Source organism: Prinia subflava, chromosome 26 (assembly GCF_021018805.1).
Source record: "Prinia subflava isolate CZ2003 ecotype Zambia chromosome 26, Cam_Psub_1.2, whole genome shotgun sequence".
NCBI classification, from domain to species: domain Eukaryota; kingdom Metazoa; phylum Chordata; class Aves; order Passeriformes; family Cisticolidae; genus Prinia; species Prinia subflava.
In genome coordinates this window covers 1,050,884-1,069,611 of record NC_086272.1, presented here as the reverse complement: position 1 = coordinate 1,069,611, position 18,728 = coordinate 1,050,884, and the positions used below count along the sequence as shown (strand labels likewise).

Sequence of the window (18,728 nt, the reverse complement as noted above, 5' to 3'; positions counted from 1 at the left end):
CCCAAAGCGTCACTATGGTCCAGTTGGTTCCATGAGACCCTCACTGAGCACCTCAATGGCCCCTTGGTTCCATGTAGCCCCACAGTGTCACTCTGGTTCCCTTGGTTCCATGTGTCCCCACAGTGTCACTCTGGTCCCCTTGGTTCCACGTGGCCCCACAGTGTCACTCTGGTCCCCTTGGTTCCATGTGGCCCCACAGTGTCACTCTGGTCCCCTTGGTTCCATGTGGCCTCACAGTGTCACTCTGGTCCCCTTGGTTCCATGTGGCACCACAGTGTCACTCTGGTCCCCTTGGTTCCATGTGGCCCCACAGTGTCACTCTGGTCCCCTTGCTCACACCAGGCCCCGCAGTGTCACAGGGCACCTTTGGTTCTCTGGGGCTGCAGTGTCTGTTCTGCCCATGAGCAGGGTCAGCACCAAAGACACAGACACTAAGTTCAGCAATGGTGTGATTTATTCTAATGCAAAACTGCAAAGAATCACAAAAGGAGAAGCTCAGCAATGCACCCAATCATCACTACCAAGGAGTGCCTGCAGTGATTAAGAAGGAGACAGCAGCAGTCACCCTCAGACTTTGCCATCACCCAGACCCACACATCAGCTGTGGGAGCTGTCACAGCCAAGGACTGCAGAGCCACTCCCGGACACTGGGAATTCCTGCAGGGGCCTCCAGCCACAGGTGAGGCTCCAACCTGGCTGGGAGAGGGCCCAGCTCTGACAGTGCTGAATAAACAAACTGACAGCACTTCTAGTGCAGGAACATCTGGTTTCATTCTCCTCTTGGGTTTCTCCCAAAGCCTGGCCGGGGCTCAAGGAGGAACCAAGGGAGCTGACTCTGACCATACAGCCCCAAACAAGGCCAGATGTCGGATTTCATGGCCCTGTCCAGCTTCTAACTACAGAAAGGTCAATCCATGTTTAAGTGATGAGTGGATCAATTTATCATAGCACTAATGACCATGCATATTTCATTATGGAGCAGATACAAAGATAACCTTTGGTTGGAAGGTTCATCCAGAGGTCACCTTTGGCTCAGGGCCTGTTGTTCAGGCCTCACTCAGGGCCTGTTGTCCAGGCCTTGGCACTTCAGGGACATGGTTTAGTGCTGGGCTTGATACTGCTGGTGAACAGCGGAACTGGATGTGCTCAGAGGTCTTTCCCAACATGAAGGATTCCATAATTCCAGGATTCCATCTGCTGGATTCATCCAAGACCATGTTAGCAGCATTACTTTGGTCAAAAAGTTTCCTCTTGCTCAGCTCTTGTGGCCTAAGGCTTCAGCTCCTTCAGCTCCTGGTGCTAAGCTGCTCATGCTGAACGAGATGACTCGGAGAGAAGAATAGAGTTCATGCAATTCCTTCATGGACACTGAGAGGGGAGGGTATGGAAACAGGAACATTGTTTGGTGTGGCCTCCCCTCTACCCTTCACACCTTTCAGTGCTTTGAACCAGCCCAGAGCTTTCTCCAAGAGTGCAATGGAGCAGCTGTTCCTGCTCCCAGCTCTGGCTCTTCCCAGGCTCTGACCTTGCCTGCTTTTGTCCCTCTTGCTGTGCCCTCTGTTCCCCTGTGCTCGGTGGCTGCTGCCCAGGGCTGTGGGACTGGCACAGATCCAGTGATCGAGCTCCTCATTTCTCTGCCCTTTCTGCTGCCTGGGCACAGCAGCCTTTTCCATCTGGAAGCTGCACATGGAGAGGGAGTCCCCACCTCTGTTCCTTGCACAGCCCCCAGGAGCCCAGGGCTGCCATCTCAAGGCCCTGCTGGCCCTGAGGGCTCCCAGGTGCCTCAGGCTGCTGTGACACCCCTGCACACAGAGGGAAGAGTGGCAGGGCTGTGCTCAAAGTCAGCTCCATGTGCTGCTGCTGCTGCTGTGGGGGTCATTTGTGCAGCCCTGCCCAGAGGGAAGGATCAGCTCCAGGCCCTGCTGCTGCTCCCTGGGCTCAGCCCCAGGTTGGTTGTTGCTGGCAGTGCCAGCAGAGGCGGTGGCTGCAGCAGCGGGTGCTGACAGTGCCCCAAGCCCCGGGGCCGCAGGGGTCCCTGGGCTGGGGCTGGCAGGGAGCTGCCCCTTGTTCTCCCTCTGCCCTGCAGAGCTGGGCTGGCCACAAGTGGGGCAGCACAGCAAACAGGGAGCCTGCCAGACTCCTGCAGCCCTGTCTGCTCAGAGTTTGGGCCTTGGAGCTACAGGTGCACAAAGGCAGCTGCTTCTGCTCCCTCTGTGTGTGCCCGTGTCCAGCAGTGCTGTACATCAGTTTGTGCCCAGCAATGGGGAAAAGCCTCAGCCCTGCAGGGCCAGGAGCTGCCGGGCTGTGCCTGAGCAGCTCAGCCAGCGGGAAGGGAGCTGCTCCACACGGGAACCAGCAGCAAAGCACTGGAGCAACTCGTTCTTGGGCACAGCCCAAATTCTGGGAGGGAATAACAGAGTTATTCACGTGCATTGGTGCGTCAGCACTGCAGGTGCTGTGCCTGCAAACACATGGCTCGAGATGTGCAAAGGAATTCTGCAACTCTTGACTGGATCAGGATGTCACCAGTGCTGAACTCCAGTTTAGCCCAAAGCAACCACTTTACACCTCTGCTGGTCTCTGCTAGATTTTTTTCTTCAGGGTTTCCAGACAAAAGCAAACAGAGGAGGAGCCTACATTTTCATTGTTTATCCAAAATGTATCTCATTTTGCTGTACATTCCTCTTTTAGGATGTGTTATCTGCTTAACAAGGAAAAGAAAAAAGGAAAAAACAGGGAAAAAAGAAAGGGAGAACAAAAAACAAACATGTAGTGAAAAATCTTCTGTAACTTTAGATTAAGAGGTAGCTGATCTTCTTAAAAAGACAACTAAATTACTTAATTTGTGAATGTTTTGATGGCATGGATCCATCTCACTGACCTCAGTATCCTTTTTTAAAAGTATATGGGTTTTCTTTCCAATATTAAGTTATTTGAAATTGTTGTTGAAGCATTAAGAAACTGACAGATGGATTGTGCATGACTGTGTCTTGAGGGTAAAAAATATTACAGTTTGACACTTCGACCTAGAGTTGCAACTGAAAGTTGTAAATCCCAGTGGATTGTGTGGCAGCAGCCTTTCCTTGAGAATTTGCAGCATCACAAAGACTTCATCAGTGGGCTTGGGGGTGCTTGGAGCTTTGTCCTGTTCCACTCTGGGATGTCATGAAACAGGACTTCACCTGCCAACATGCCAGGTCACGTTCTGCCATCCCAGCTCCTTGGACCCTGTATCCCCCAAAGCAGACACAAAGTGTTTCTGCTGCTCCCCCCTTGACACAAATCCACAGAGCAGGGATTTTCCCAAGTCTCGTGTCTCAATTGCTCCATATTCCTAAAGAACCAGCAGAGTCCATCCCGATAAATACAGTGAGTTACACGGATGGTGTAACTTCCTGCCTAGAAATCCTGAAACTGCTTCTGAATGATGCTCCCTTCAGCTCTTGGACACCTACTCACAATGAGCTGGGACAAAAATGCCCTGGCCACTGGCTTACAAGTGAGTTATTCCAAACTTAGAACTCTGTGGGAAATGTCTATTCATCCCTATCCTTTTAGTATATCCATACATGGGGGTGTGCATGGATGTGTCTTGTGCAAAGAGGAAGGAGTGTGCAAGCAACGTGACTGACACTTTCACTCTCTGTGTTCATTCCATACCCATGGGTACAAAGACATTATGGAAACCCTGGCACACACAGACCCTTCTGTCCATGGGTACAGACACATCCCAGAGCCCCTGGCACACACAGACCCTTCTGTCCCTGCAGACAGAGACATCCCAGAGCCCCTGGCACACACAGACCCTTCTGTCCCTGCACACAGAGACATCCCAGAGCCCCTGGCACACACAGACCCTTCTGTCCCTGCACACAGAGACATCCCAGAGCCCCTGGCACACACAGACCCTTCTGTCCATGCACACAGAGACATCCCAGAGCCCCTGGCACACACAGACCCTTCTGTCCATGGGTACAGAGACATCCCAGAGCCCCTGGCACACACAGACCCTTCTGTCCATGCAGACAGAGACATCCCAGAGCCCCTGGCACACACAGACCCTTCTGTCCCTGCAGACAGAGACATCCCAGAGCCCCTGGCACACACAGACCCTTCTGTCCATGCAGACAGAGACATCCCAGAGCCCCTGGCACACACAGACCCTTCTGTCCCTGCACAAAAAGACATCCCAGAGCCCCTGGCACACACAGACCCTTCTCTCCATGCAGACAGAGACACTCCAGAGCCCCTGGCACACACAGACCCTTCTGTCCATGGGTACAGAGACACCCCAGAGCCCCTGGCACACACAGACCCTTCTGTCCCTGCAGAGACATCCCAGAGCCCCTGGCACACACAGACCCTTCTGTCCATGGGTACAGAGACACCCCAGAGCCCCTGGCACACACAGACCCTTCTGTCCATGCACACAGAGACATCCCAGAGCCCCTGGCACACACAGACCCTTCTGTCCATGCAGACAGAGACATCCCAGAGCCCCTGGCACACACAGACCCTTCTGTCCCTGCAGACAGAGACATCCCAGAGCCCCTGGCACACACAGACCCCTCTGTCCCTGGAGGACGCAGCACAGCGGGTGGGGCCGGTTGGTGGCAGTGAGTCCCTCACAGCAGGCCAGACCCGGCTCCAGCCCTGCCAGGCCCTGACAAGGATCAGTGCCAGCTCCTCTGCAATGGGAAAGCCCTTCAGCCTTGTCCCTGCCCACAGGAGCACTGCTGGCCTGGCAGCACAGCTTGTTTCCCCCACAGGCTGCAGGAGATGAGAACACAACCCTTGCAAACACTGACTGGAAGCCACAGCTCTGGGTGCGCCCCATTGTCACCATGAGATTCTCCCAATTTTCTGAGCATTCGTACTAAAGTAGAAGTGTGCACCTTCTCACGCTCATTCATGTAAACAAGGAGATTGTGTTTTGTAAATATTGCTATTGTTTTGAATTCCTTCTCCAAGAGAAGGGGAGGTTGAATGACAGTCCCTCTGACCAATGTGGTTGAGCAGGGGGAATGCCACTCTCCAATCCATGGGCACCTTGCTAAAAGTATATAATAGGAATAAACAAAGCAGGAGATTCTCCCTGCTGCTCTCATCTCCCCAGATTCGTGGCTCCGTGTGTCTTTTCAGGCGAGGCTCCCAGTGACAGCCCATGAACCTCAGCCCTGGTACCACTGCCTGCCCCAGGCTTCAGGGGATGCAGTGGGAGCCCGGCTGGGCTCTGCCCTGGGGCCATCCTGCAGGGAGAGCTGCAAACAGGGAGCATTTCCTTGCCACAAACAGCCAAGCCAGGGGTGCAGGGCAGCTGCTCCAGCCCGCACTGCATTGCTGTGTGCTGTGCCCTGGGGCTGGGGCTCCCTGCAGAGGGGACTGCACTGGTGTGCCAGAGGAGACAAAGAAGCTTCAGCTTAACCTTAGTGAGGTGGGTGGGTGGGCTGGGAGAGTGGGGAGGCTCAAGGGGATTCACAGAGCTCATCCTGCTGAAAGGACAAGGAAAAGGGAGGGGGAACTCAGCACTGAGGAGAGATGAGGGCTGGACAGCAGCTCTCACTGACACTAAAATGCCACGGGACCGCGGAGATATTGCTGCTCTTCAGCCAGTGACAGGATGAGGCCCTAAACCTGGGGTTTGGTCTTCCTTGTGGTGAAGGCCATCAAGAAAGGCAACAGTGTGACAGAGACTGTGATGGGCTGGGAACACACTGGGGGAAAGGAGGGAGCAGTTGTGAAATTTAAAAGTAGGTGGGGGAGAGAAATCTTCAGGGAAGGGCTGAGCTACACCTTGGGCAAGTTGATAAATGTCATTTGAGGTCATCCCAGATTGATTGCATTTCAGAAGTTCTTGATCAAGTTTAATTTTGGAGGGTGTGATGTTTTCCCTCGGAGATGTACACTCTGCAAACTTGAGCTGCATTGCCCAAGTGCTCAAGCAAGTCTCTGCTGCAGGTCACACCATTTCTTCTTTGGCTGATTCTGGCCTGGGGCTGAGCTCCAGCAGAGCCCTGGCAGAGCCCAGAGCAGCCTTAGCATCTGCAGAGCCCGGCTGCAAGGAGAGAAACCAGAACCCGCCCGTCAGCTGAAGGTTCCTGTCCCCCTTGTCCCAGTGCCCGCTGTGCCCAGGCCATGCTGGCCGTGCCCAGAGCGGTGCCCAGAGCTGCCCATCATTGCTGCCCTTGGCAGCAGAGCAGGAGGGCAGGACATGTGCCCAGCCTGCAGCCAGCCGTGGCACATCCACCTCCTCAGCAGCTGCCCACAGCAGGATGCTCCTGTGCTGGCTGCCATCTCCCAAAAGCTCTGATCCCACCCAGGACAAGAAGACGGGACCCACCTGACGCCATCCGCCGCTGGAAGAAAAGCTGCTCCCAAACGATGTCCTCAGCCTTCTCCAAGGGCACGGCCCATCCACGGCACGGCTGGTCCCAAGCACTTCCCCATCCAGACTGGACACCACCTAGAACGCTGCCTTTAGAGAAACAAACAGCAAATTAACGAAAATAGACTACAGACAAAAAGGAAAAATGAGGGAAATGGCACAGTGGATACTGGTGGCTGTTGGCAGGGCCAGGAGCCCACACCCATTTCACACCCACCCCAGCTCATGCCCCCCAGCCCTGCCAAAATGCAGCTTGGCGCCCACTTTTGCTTCCACCCCAGCAAAAGGGGGAACCTTTGTTTCCCGGCCAGCCTGTGCAATGCCCAAATCTGGGAGCATCCCCCTGTGTGTGCACTCATCTGCAAATTCACTGTGGAGCCTGGCTTTGAAGAAGGTGCCAGAATCAAAGTCCATCATCTTCAGCTTTGTGGTGGCCTGGTCGAGGAAGAGGTTTTCATCCTTGATGTTGTCCTGGCTGTCTCCAGCAGCAGCAGCCCCACCTGGCACAGCTTCTCCAGGGGCTGCTTCTCTTTCCCTGGGAGTGAGACCAGGCTGTCAGTGTTCTGCCCAGGGCCCCAGCTGGCAGTGAACCAGGACAAGCCAAAGCAGCTGGGATGGCAGCCAGCAGTGCTGGGCAGAGCAGCTCAGCTCCAGCACAGGGGCTGTGTGTTCCCATCTGATGACCCCTGTGCAGTGACACAGGCAGGACAAAAAAGTCTGGGTCCTTTGCTTCTGATTGCCAAGGCATGTGTGGAGCTGGAACTTACCAGGGCTCTGCATCGCTGTTTCTGTGGCTCTCTCCCTTCTTCTATGGCAGATGACTATCCTGCATCCAGGGATGACACAACAGGTCTTCTACTGAAGGCCGGTCCACATCCAGCATGGATAAACACCGCCGGATGACATCTTGGCACTCTGGCGAGAGAAACCAGAAACCGCCGGTCAGTTGGAGAAGGCTCCTGTCTGCCCCACTGTTCCCATTCTCAGGCCATGCTGCATTTGCTCAGAGCTGGGCCTAAACTTTCCCAGGAATTCCCTGTTTTGGAGGAAAGCAGGACAGCAGGACACGTGCCACCTCCTCAGCAGCTGCCACAGCCCACTGCTGTCTCCCAGCACTGGCATTTCCCCCGTGCCCAGACATGAGGATTCACCTTGAGAGAGCCGTGGTGGCAGCGAGAGCTGATGGTCCCAGCTGATCTTGTGGCCCCTCCTGAAAGGGTGCTCCCCACACACCATCTGGTGCAGCAGGATGCCCAGGGACCAGACGGTAGCTGGCTGTCCATAGTACCAGCCAAACTGGTTCCATTCTGGGGGGCTGTATGACGGTGTTCCTATGGAATACAGATGGAGTTCATCAGGGGGATGCTGCTGCTCCCAGAGCCTGGCCCCAGCATCCCTGGGCGTGCAGGGGCTGCCCCAGTGGCACGTGGTGTGACCTGCTGCCCTCTGGCCAGCACCTGGGACTTGTGTACAAACTTAGGGTTGGAAAAGAAGCCACTGGTGTTGGAAGGTGGCAGTGGAAGCCCTGGCAAGGCCCAACCATGACAAGCAAAACCCACTCAGTGCTGGGGAAAAACCATGACTTACTCGTCCCTGCCTGCATTGCCCCAAAAACCATTATGAACCCAAAGCAAACCAGGCAATCACAGCAGTCCAAGCCCTTTCTCACCTGCACACCAAACTGGCTGGTGCACATGTTCTGGCTCCCCTCTCAGCCACCCCCACCCACGGGTGCTTCTGTTGGGCTGGCTGCCCCAGCCCCAGCCCCAGTCCCAGGCAGAGTGGCTGGCAAAGGCTGCCAGCAGGGCTGGAAGCTGGTCCCCCCACCCACTTGTGTTCAAAAGCAACTGGGCTGAAGACTCAGTGCCATGAGTGGCAGGGAACCCCAGTACCACACCCAGGCTGGGCTGTGAGATGTTGGGCCAGGAGATGTCTGCAATGGGGAGCACACCCCTGCGAGGGCTCACCTGCAAAGTGAGTATAGGCTGTGTCTTGTAGGTAGGTGCCACAGCCAAAATCGATCAATTTGGCCTGCCCGGTGGCCAGGTCAAGCAGGATGTTCCCTGGCTTGAGGTCGCGGTGCAGGACCCCGCAGCTGGTGCAGTGCCGCACGGCCTCCAGCACCTGGCGGAACAGCTCCCGCGCCACCTCCTCGCACAGGAACCGCCGTGCCCGAATGAAGTGCTGGAGGTCCTGAGAACGCTCCGGGCGCTCCATGATGATAATGATGTCTTTGGGGAGCTCCAGCCACTCCAGCAGCTGGACGACACCAGGGAAGCCAGTGGAGACCTTGTGCAGCAGCACGATCTCCAGTGGTGCGCTGGTGCCATTGGGCTGTGGGAGGAGCACAATGTTGTCAGTGAGGCTGAGGCCGTGCCAGGGGTCAGGGACCCCTCAGCCAGCCCGGGATGCTCTGCGCCCTTTGCTGGCCCCACGCCCGCTCTCCCTCCAGGCGTCCTGGCGGCTTCCACCCTGCCAGGCCTCAGCTCATCCCTGCCCGGCATGGCCCAGCTTCTCCTGCTGGCCCCGCTCACTCACCAGCTCACCCCAATGCCGGACACGGTTCCGTGGCACCCTTTTGATGGCCACCTGCAAGCCAAGGGGAGCAGCAGGCTGAGCTCACTGCCTGCCCTGCCCAGCCCCAGCCTCCTTCTCCTTCGCCCTCCTCCTCCTCCTGCGCCCCTTCCTCGTGCACCCATCACCGGCCCTGCCGCTCACCGGGGCACGGTCTGAGAGCCGTGTGGCCGCCCAGACGCTGCCGAAGCCGCCGTGGCCCAGCAGCGAACCCAGGCGGTACTGCTCCTGGAGGGCCTGCTGCGCCTTCCCTGCCGGCGAGACGCGGCTGTCAGCGCTCGGCCCGGGGCCAGGAACGGCCCCCGAGCGCCCCTCGAGCGGCCCGGGCTGGGCATCCCCAGGCATTTGCTCCTGGCAACGGGACAGCAGCGGCTCAGGGCCAGCGGCCGCGCTGCCAAGCGGAGGAGCTTGGGCTGGGGAAGCCGCAGTGGAGGCGGCGGGAGCGGCCGCACCGCCTGTGTCCTCTGCGGGCCCAGGGACGAGCCGGGGCCGGGGCCGGGGCCGGGGCCGGGGCTGGGGCTCGGGCCGGGGCCGGGGCCGGGGCCGGGGCCGGGGCTGGGGCTGGGGCCGGGGCCGGGGCCGGGGCCGGTGCCGGGGCTGGGGCCGGGGCTGGGGCCGGGGCCTGGGCTGGGCTCGGCACACGCGCAGCCAAAGGCCAGCAATGCTGCCCCAGCCCCAGGCACTGATGCCCGCCCAGCAGCGCCATCGCCAGCACTGCCAGAGCCGGGCGAAGGCGAGACCGCGGCGGGACGCCCGGGGGCAGGGACGGGGCAGCCCCGCCCGGGGCCGGGGGTGGGCCCGAGGCATGGCCCGGCCCAGCAGGGGAGAGGGAGACTGGGTTGGGAGGGGGACACTGGGAAAGGGAGAGGCTGCGGGACTGTGGGAGAGGGAGAGGGGAAGCACGGGTTTGTCAACAAAGCCGCTTTTTTCTTCTCTGCTGCTGCCGCTGCTGCCGCTGCTGCCGCTGCTGCCGCTGCTGCCGCTGCTGCCGCTGCTGCCGCTGCTGTCGCTGCTGCTGCTGCTGCAACTGAAGCTCCAGGGCCGTTTGTCCCCTTGTCAGTTTTTTCCGTTGCCCCCTCTGCCTCGCACCGAGCCCTGCACTCCCCGGGGCAGCCCCTGAGCCTGTCCAAACACGGGAACTTCGCCGTTTTCAGTCAGGGCCCAGTCTTGACTCCTGCACAGTGACAGAGGAATCCCCTTGGCTGTTGCTGTGCATTGTCCCTGCTGAGGGTCAGACACTGTCACAGCACATTCCCTGAATGCAGAATTTGTACCTGACCCAAGCACTGCACTTGTGTCTCTGGCATTGCTTTCCAAGAAAAACAGGGGAAGGCAAACTGGATGTAGCTCATGGTATTTTACAGTGTCTAAATCTTGCCAAGTCTTGGATGTCAGAGGTGAGACCCATTTAGAATTAATGAGATGGAGAAGTAGTTTAAGATGGAAAGGGGGACACAGAAATAAACAGAGGAAAACATCTTGGGTTGGTTCTTTCCACTTTCATTTCATTTCCTAAAAGCTGTTTCAGCTTTCCCAGAATCTTCTCCACAGTCCTGTCTGCTCTTTCCAAGAACCTTTCCTGGAGAGCAAGTTGCACCATCTGTCACAAGATAGCCCACCCATGCAGCTTCTCTTGACTTTCCCCAACATGTGTGAAGCAGGAGTCTTGCAGCAAAGCAGGAGAAAGGTTTTGAGAACTTGACAACTTTTTCTTTCCTTTCCCCTTGTGTGCTGGGGAGTTGTGCCATTGGGAAGGTTTTCATTGTTCCTGTTCTACCCGAAGCAAACAGGACGGGCTCCCAGGGGTACCTACTGGGAGTCTGTTATCGTCCACCCAAGCAGGAAGAAGAGGTGGACAACTTCTTCTCTAAGAAGCTGGAGAATGTTTCAGGATCACCAGCCCTTGTTCTTGTAGGTGACTTTAACCTACCAGACATCTGCTGGGAACTCAATACAGCAGCAAAGAGGCAGTGCAGGAAGGTTTTGGAGTGGATGGAGGAGAACTTTTTGTGACAGCAGGTGAGTGAGGCCAGCAGGGGAGGGACTATGTTCGACCTGTTGTTTGCAAATAGAGAAGGGCTGGTGGGAGATGTGGTGCTTGGAGGCTGCTTGGGGCACAGGGATCATGAAATTACAGAGTTCTCAATATGTGGTGAAATCAGGAGGGACATCAAAAAGATTTTTACATTGGACTTCTGGAGGGCAGACTTTGGCCGTTTTAGGAGACTTATTCAGAGAGAGTTCCTTGGGAAGGAGCCCTTAAAAACAGAGGAGTCCAGGAAAGGTGGGTGTGCTTCAATGCAGAGATCTTGAGGGCACAGGAACAGACTGTCCCTGTGTGCTGAAAGATGAGCTGACAAGGCAAACGTCCAGCCTGGATGGGCAAGGAGATTTCAGAGGAACTTAGGAATAAAAAGAGGATGTATCATTTTTGGAAGGAGGGTCAGGTGTCTCAGGAAGTATTTAAGGGAACATGTAGGAAAAAAAATATTAGGGAGGCCAAAGCTCAGTTTGAAGTCATTTTGACAACTTTTGTAAAGGATAATAAAATATGTTTTTACAAATAAATTAGTGGCAAAAGGAAGGGTAGGACCAACCTTTGTTCTCTACTGGATGTGGGAGGGAACTTAGGAACTGCAGATGAGGCGAAGACGGCTTGTCCTCAGGACAGCTGCCCTCCTGGGCTGGTAGATGGTGTCAGGGAGCAGAAAGGTGCCCCTGTTATCCAGGAGGAGGCAGTCAGAGAACTGCTGAGCCACTTGGATGTTCAAAATCCATGGGCCCAGATGGGATCCAGCCCAGGGTGTTGAGGGAGCTGGCAGATGAGCTTGTGAAGCCACTCTCCATCATTTCCCAACAGTCCTGGCTCACTGGTGAGGTTCCAGAGGACTGGAGGTTGGCCAATGTGTTGTGTGACCCCTACACCAGAAGGGTAGAAAGGAGGATCCTGGTAATTATAGGCCAGTTTGATATGGGAAACATATCTAAAATTCAGATATTTAGAAGCATTTAATGTGCTTAAGCAGATGGAGGGGAAGCAGAAATATACAGCTTATTTAGCAATCCTGTAAAAGCAGAAAAACAACTTGTAGCAGAACACATGAGGATTTAGTTGCTAGCTAAAGGCCATAGAGATAAGATGTATATTGTGTATATTGTGAAAACTCAGTAAAGCAAGACTTTAGGTATAGTGAAAACCCCATAAAGCAGAACCTGTGGCTTAAGAAATCAGAAAGAACCAGGCTCGTGGTTTTGGCCAGGACAAAGTGACCTGGGAGTTAGCCAAACCTTCACTGCACCTGCCCAGAGGAAGAGGTCAAACAGTGAACAACTGAGGAAGACCTCTTACTTCATCAGAAGACCCCAGCCTGCAACCACCAGGAGATGTGGCACCAGAGAAGACTAATTATAATAGGAAGTGCAAGGAGGCGGAGAGTGGGCAGAGAATGGGCGGGGAGGGAGGGGTTGTTTTGTGGGATCTGAGTGTATTTAAACCTTAAACCTGTCTCAACCAGGTACGCAGGTATGGTGGGAAATCCCCCTTGTGTCCCAGATGGAAATAAAACATACCTGCTTTACAGTTTGAATTGTTAAATCCTTATCCAACAACTCAAGTCAGCCTGAACTCAGTACCCAGTAGGGTACTGCAGCAGTTTATACTGGGTGTCATCACACAGCACCTACAGGATGGCCAGGCTATCAGACCCGGCCAGCACGGGTTTAAGAACAGAAGGTCGTGTTTGACCAACCTGGTCTCCGTTTATGACCAGGTGACCCGCCGGGTGGGTGCGGGAAAGGCAGTGGATGTTGTGTACCTGGATTTCAGCAAGGCCTTGGACACTGTCTCCCACAGCACCCTCCTGGAAAAGCTGGCAGCCCACAGCTTGGACAGGAGCACTCTGTGCTGGGTTAAGAACTGCCTGCATGGCTGGGCCCAGAGAGTGGTGGTGAAGGTTCTGCATCCAGCTGGTGGCACCAGTGGTGTTCCCCTGGGGTCTGTGCTGGGGCCAGTTCTGTTCAATATTTTTATTGACGACATGGATGAGGGGATTGAGTCTTTCATTAGTAAATTTGCAGCTGACACTAAGCTTGGACCGTGTGTCCATCTATTGGAGGGTAGGAGGGCTCTGCAGAGAGACCTGGAATGACTGGATGGATGGGCAGAGTCCAATAGGATGAAGTTTAATAAGTGCAAGTGCTGAGTCCTGCATTTTGGCCACAAAAACTTCCTGCAGCACTCCAGGCTGGGGACAGAGTGGCTGGACAGCAGCCAGGGAAGGGGACCTGGGGCACTGCTGGACAGCAGGCTGGACATGAGGCAGCAGTGTGGGCAGGTGGGCAAGAAGGCCAATGGCTCCTGGCCTGGATCAGGAATGGTGTGGCCAGCAGGAGCAGGGCAGTGTTTCTTCTCCTGTATTCGGCACTGGTGAGGCTGCACCTCGAGTGCCGTGTCCAGTTCTGGGCCCCCAATTTAGGAAGGACATTGAGACGCTTGAGCACGTCCAGGAGAGGGCAACAAGGCTGGTGAGGGGCTTGGAACAAAAACCCTGTTAAGAACGGCTGAGGGAGCTGTGGTTGTTTCGCCTGGAGAAAAGGAGACTCAGAGGTGACCTAATCGCTCTCTACAATTCCCTGAAGGGTAGCTGTAGTCAGGTGGGGTTTGGTCTCTTTCTCCAGACAGCAGCTGACACAACAAAAGGACACAGTCTTCAGCTGCCCCAAGGCAAATACAGGATGGATATTAGGAAGAAGTTTTTCACAGAGAGAGTGATAAAGTACTGGAATAGTCTGCCTGTGGAGGTGGTGGAGTCACCATCCCTGGATGTGTTTAAAAAAAGATTGGATGAGGCACTCAGGGCACTAACCCAGGTTAAGCTGAGGTGTTGGGGCATGGGTTGGATTTGATGCTCTTGAAGGTCTCATCCTACCCAGTCACTCTGTGAATTCGGTAAGAAATTTAGGGTCAGCTCTGGTGGCTCATTCCATCCTGGCTCAGGGCACAGCATCAGGAAGGTCTTTGCATTCCAAGGCTTTGCTGCAGCCAAAGAAATCTCCTGGCTCAGGGTCACCTTTCCTGCTCAGCCACACCCAAGAGCGCCCCAGCAACAGCAGAGAATGGCAGCATTGCCATGGGCTGGCACAGCAGGGGGAGATTTCCCCCTTGAGAGTGGCTCATATTGCAGTTTTTGCATTCAGGCAGCTGCAGATCCCTCCGCTTTGGTTGCACAGCAGCTGGAAATGCAAGTGCAGGAGCTCTGTTCATGCCCAGCCACAGCAGGTGACAGCAAGGACAGGCTCCTGGCAGCGTCACATTGGTAGGCAGCTCCTTCAACTAATGCTGGGGGCTGGAACTCTGTGCAGAAAATGCCCTGATGGTCTCTGCACCCAGGCAAAAGGAACAAAGTTTCAGTTTTGGCCTCTCTAGGGAGCACCAAAATGATTCCTTTTCAGGGCAAGGGTCCATTGCCGGCTGTTCCCCAACCCCCAGAGGAGAGCCCAGGGGCCAAAGGAGCTGCGAGCGGGGACTCTGCAGGAGCCGGGACAGCGAGAGAGCCCGGGCTGAAGGTCAGCCCCGGGGCGGGCAGGGCCTGGGAGGGGGCACAGCCCGGGGGTCCCGCAGAGCCTCCCTGCTGCAAAGGCCCGGCTGGGACAGCGGGGCAGCTGCCGGGAGCCGTGTGCCAGGGCCGGGCCGCGGGTGGGTGTTCAAAGCGCCTCCAGGGGAGCAGCTTTTTGTCCCGGCCCGGGGGCATTCCCGCGGGGTCGGGGTCCCTGCGAAGGCGCAGGAGGACCGGGTGGAAGGGGTTAGTTTATGGGTTTGTTTGTGGATTATTTTTTGTGGGGGTCGATGGCTGGTTGGGATTTTATTGTTTTGGGAGGGGATACGGGCAATGTTTTTTTGTGAGATGCCCCCGGCAGTTTGAACCCCCTTGGGTGCGGGGAGCGCTGGCGCAGCCCCGGCACGGGCGGGGCGGCCCCGGGCGGGCTGTGGGAGCCGGGAGCGGCCGCCCGGGCCCGGAGCCGCCGCCTTGGGCCGGGAGCCCCCCGGGCAGAGCTCTGTGCTCGGGGCCCAGGCCCAGGCGGCCCGGGGAGCTCTCGGTGGCCCGTGGGCCCCGGCGCAGGTGGGTCCGTGTGGCCGGGCTCGCAGGGGAGCGGAGCGGCCCGGCCGTGGCCGTGCGGGGCCTGTTGGGGCTCGGGGGGCCGGGCTGGGCCGGGCAAAGGCTGAGGGAGAGGGGGGGAAGCGTTGGCACAGAGGCCCCGTGAAGTGAATGTTCCCTGTAACAGAGAAATAAAGGTTGAAATTGTTAAGATTGTATTTCACTTACCTGTGATAACCAGTCTGTTCTAAGTTGTTGTTCCACAGCACAAGTTGAGATCCCAGTTCTGTGACCCCAGTTCCTGTCTCCCTGCTGTGCCCTTCCTGTGCTGCCCCGCTGCTCCCCAAGAAGACTCCACCCTCGCTGCTGATACTCTATTCCCATGGCAACTTCACACCTCCTAGACTGTCATGCAGCTGCTGGCTCCACCCAGAATGTAAAAACTTGACAGCTCCCAGAAGACCCTGCTCGAGCCGGAGTCCAGTAGAGGCGAACAAGCCTCCTGGACAGTTGACCAGGGCCGAGTAAGGACCCGCAGGGAGCACCACTGAGCCAGGAAGAATGCCCAGCTGCCAATAGGAGCCACTTCCTTCCTCGCCCTCACCTGGACTACACTCGACCAAGGAGACACCCCTAGACCGGGCGAGCTACAGGGAGGCTTCCGCGCACTCTCGCGAGGACCGAAGCCCCGGCTCTGCGGCCCAGGCAGCGGATCCGAGAGACTCCTCCTTCGCGGTGTTGACTCCGTGGGAGCAGCGGCGGTGTGCGCAGCCCCCGAGCCCCCTCCCCGCTAAAAGAGCTGATCAATAAAGGCGCTTTAACTGGAGCAGAAGGTCTCCTTGCCCATTCCTAACAAATTGGGGACTCGTCCGGGATCGCCACGCCCACCGAGGGACGACGAGGGACAGCGGACCTCTTCGGACCTTCGGGGGACCAGCGCGATCCGGACGACGTGGGACCAGCGCGGCGCAGCGAAGACCATCGCGGCGGAGCGGCGAAGATCAACGCGCCAGAGCAACGAGGACCAGCGCGCCGAAGACAGCGGGAGGAGACAACGCAGCGAAGCGCCGAGGAAGGGTAAGACCCCTCGGTGGCGGGAGTGGGGGCGAGCGAGTGGTGTGTGCGTGAGAGGGAGGCCGGCAGCCGGACTCCCCATGCGAGTGCGGACCCACCAGTAGCGCGTTTCCGGACTCCCGCGAGGGGGCCGGCCGCGACCGTGGGGAAGCGAATGTGGATTGGATGAGAGAGGCGCCTCCAAGGGGAATGGTAGGTTCCCCCCCCTCGAGCGTGTAGGGGAAGTAACTAAGAGGGAGTGACACGCCCAAGAGGAGCTGACCCCCCCACCACCGTAGTGGTCAGGTAACTGGGTGGCCCTAGGCACACAGGGTGCCCAGGAGTGATAGAGAGGTGTGCGCTGCGCTAGCAGTGACGGACAGGAGCCCAGACGGGGCTGCCTGGAGTGGACCGGCTAGTGGCAGAAAGCGAGAGAGAGGACACTAGTCTAGGTTTGCAGTAAGGGTGAGATGGATGTGAAAGGGGTGGCCATCAGGAGCCACTGTGAGTGGAAGAGGCAGTGTATCGCAGAGCAGGCGATACACTGTGGTATGAGTGAGGGCAGTCCTAGGGAGAGGACTGGCAGCCAGGGGCTGTGAATGAGTAAAGTGACTGAGAGGCGACTCAGAGGGGCGCACAGTGCCTTGTGGACGTCAGCGGTTTGCGAGAGACCGCGGAGTGAGAGAGGCAAAGCCTAGAGTGTCGGAGTGAGAGAGACAGTGGCACAGGGGGCCACTGTGGGAGTGAGAGTAGAGGCTTCAGGGGCAAGAAGTCTATAGGGTTAGGGCTCTGGAGTGTGTGTATTGCCCACTATACTACAAGCCGCTGGCTGAACCGCTAGGCACACTCTGAGCGCCTGGAGGAGCCGTGGACGCTGGGTGAACAGGGCGGTTGTAGTATAGGAGAGAAAGAGAGGGTACCGGAGAGAGGTGAGATAGGGGACTCTCGTTAGGTAGCCCATCGATGCTAGGAGGGCATTGAAGAGAGAGTGCTGGTACTGGGCGGAGTGAAGCTTGAGGTCAACAGACCATCTCTGGTGTACCAGAGGTGGTGAGACTATAGGCTAACAGTCTACTTTCAGTATTGAGGAAAGAGTGGGAATTACAGATTTTAGTTGCCTGTCATTAATTCTCCGTTCGTGTAGAGGCACCTTAAGGAGTTTTCGTTATAAGAGAGTCGTAACTATTTAGTTGCCCGGGAATACAAGTTTAGTTTGAGTAAGGGCTCCGTATTCCATCCTTTTTGTTTTAGGCTCGCAAGGATGGGTGCGTGCGTGAGTGGTAAGAAAAACCGAGAGGAACACAGAGACCATGAACCGAGGAGCATCCCGCCAGGGAGCCCATTAGGGCAGTTGTTGGATAAGTGGAAAAGTTGTGAGGACTTAAAGGAGTTAGATAAGAGAAAGATGGTGAATTATTGCATGGAAGTGTGGCCGACGTTAGAGCTGATAGGGGGATGGCCGTGGTGCGGAACAAGAGACAGGTGGATGTGTACTCAGTTGAGACAGCATCTAGAGTCACAAAAGTACGTCGATGCCGAACAATTGCAGTATGTTATCGGTTGGGAGAAGGCCATGACAAAAGAAAAAGAAGTAAAAATTTGTAAGTTAAAAGAGATGGAGGAAGATAGAGATGGCAAGGAGGCAGAACCAAAGGTACCCAAATGGGACCCCCTAGATTATTTACCTCCCCCGAGTTACCCGAATCCACAATTGACTCAACCCCCATCCTCTTTGCCTGCATCAATCCTGACTCAACCTGTACTTTCCCCTTCTTCATCCTCTCTTCCACCATTGACACCCATTCCATCTCCGCCCCTCCCTCCACCCCTGACACCTTCGACCCTACCCGTGCTTGTTTCAAACAATCCCCAGACCCAACCTATGCCTCATCTGTCCTTACCTACTCCAACCCAACTTGGGTCCTCCCCATTTTTGCCCCCTGTGACTCAACCAATGTCTCTATCATCTCTACCTCCCACCATTCAACCTGGACTTTCCCTGTCAACACCGTCCCCGACACAATCTAGTTCCTTGGTGACTGTACCACTGTCTGTATCTCCTGGGATAAATTCTCCTTACCCTGTCGGAGCACAGCAAGCCTCGCAGGGGACACCAGCCCCCTCAGAGGTACCGACGCCTCCCGTGAAATGGGGGGTAGATTCACTGAATAGTACCAGTGCCCTCCCATGTAGTCAGCAGAATGGAGTTCAGGTCCATACCCCACAAGCAGAAGATTACCAGGGAGGTCCATCAAAGAATACCCGATCAAAGGTGAAGCTCTTTCCCCTGAGAGAAGTTCCAATGGGAGGAATGATTGGGGGAGTGGGATTCGTGAACGCGCCTCTAACGGCGTCTGAAGTAAGGAGCTTCAAGAAGGAGCTTAAGAATTTGGTTGAAGACCCGGTTGGGGTATCAAAACAGGTGGATCAGTTTTTGGGGCCTAAAATATACACATGGGAGGAGATGAATTCAATTCTAGGAATTCTTTTTGACCCAGAAGAAGTAAGACTAATAAGAGTGGCAGGGATAAAAGCCTGGGAAAGAGATAACCGGATGGGACCCCCAGGGGATCACAAACTACCTCTGACAAATCCGGGGTGGGACCCCAATGAGGAAAGGG

At 56.1% G+C, this 18,728-nt stretch overlaps 1 protein-coding gene across 1 annotated transcript; it reads right to left on the bottom strand.

Annotated features, from left to right (window-relative positions):
- Positions 1-7,193: 7,193 nt before the first annotated feature.
- On the bottom strand, positions 7,194-16,036 carry LOC134562173 (serine/threonine-protein kinase pim-1-like). Its single transcript, XM_063419599.1, has 8 exons — positions 15,943-16,036; positions 12,248-12,258; positions 9,602-9,793; positions 9,104-9,514; positions 8,924-8,974; positions 8,353-8,719; positions 7,537-7,716; positions 7,194-7,300 (listed from the first exon to the last, which is right to left on the bottom strand). Exons 1-8 carry the CDS (start codon positions 16,034-16,036, stop codon positions 7,194-7,196), a joined length of 1,413 nt encoding a protein of 470 aa, XP_063275669.1.
- Positions 16,037-18,728: the final 2,692 nt, after the last annotated feature.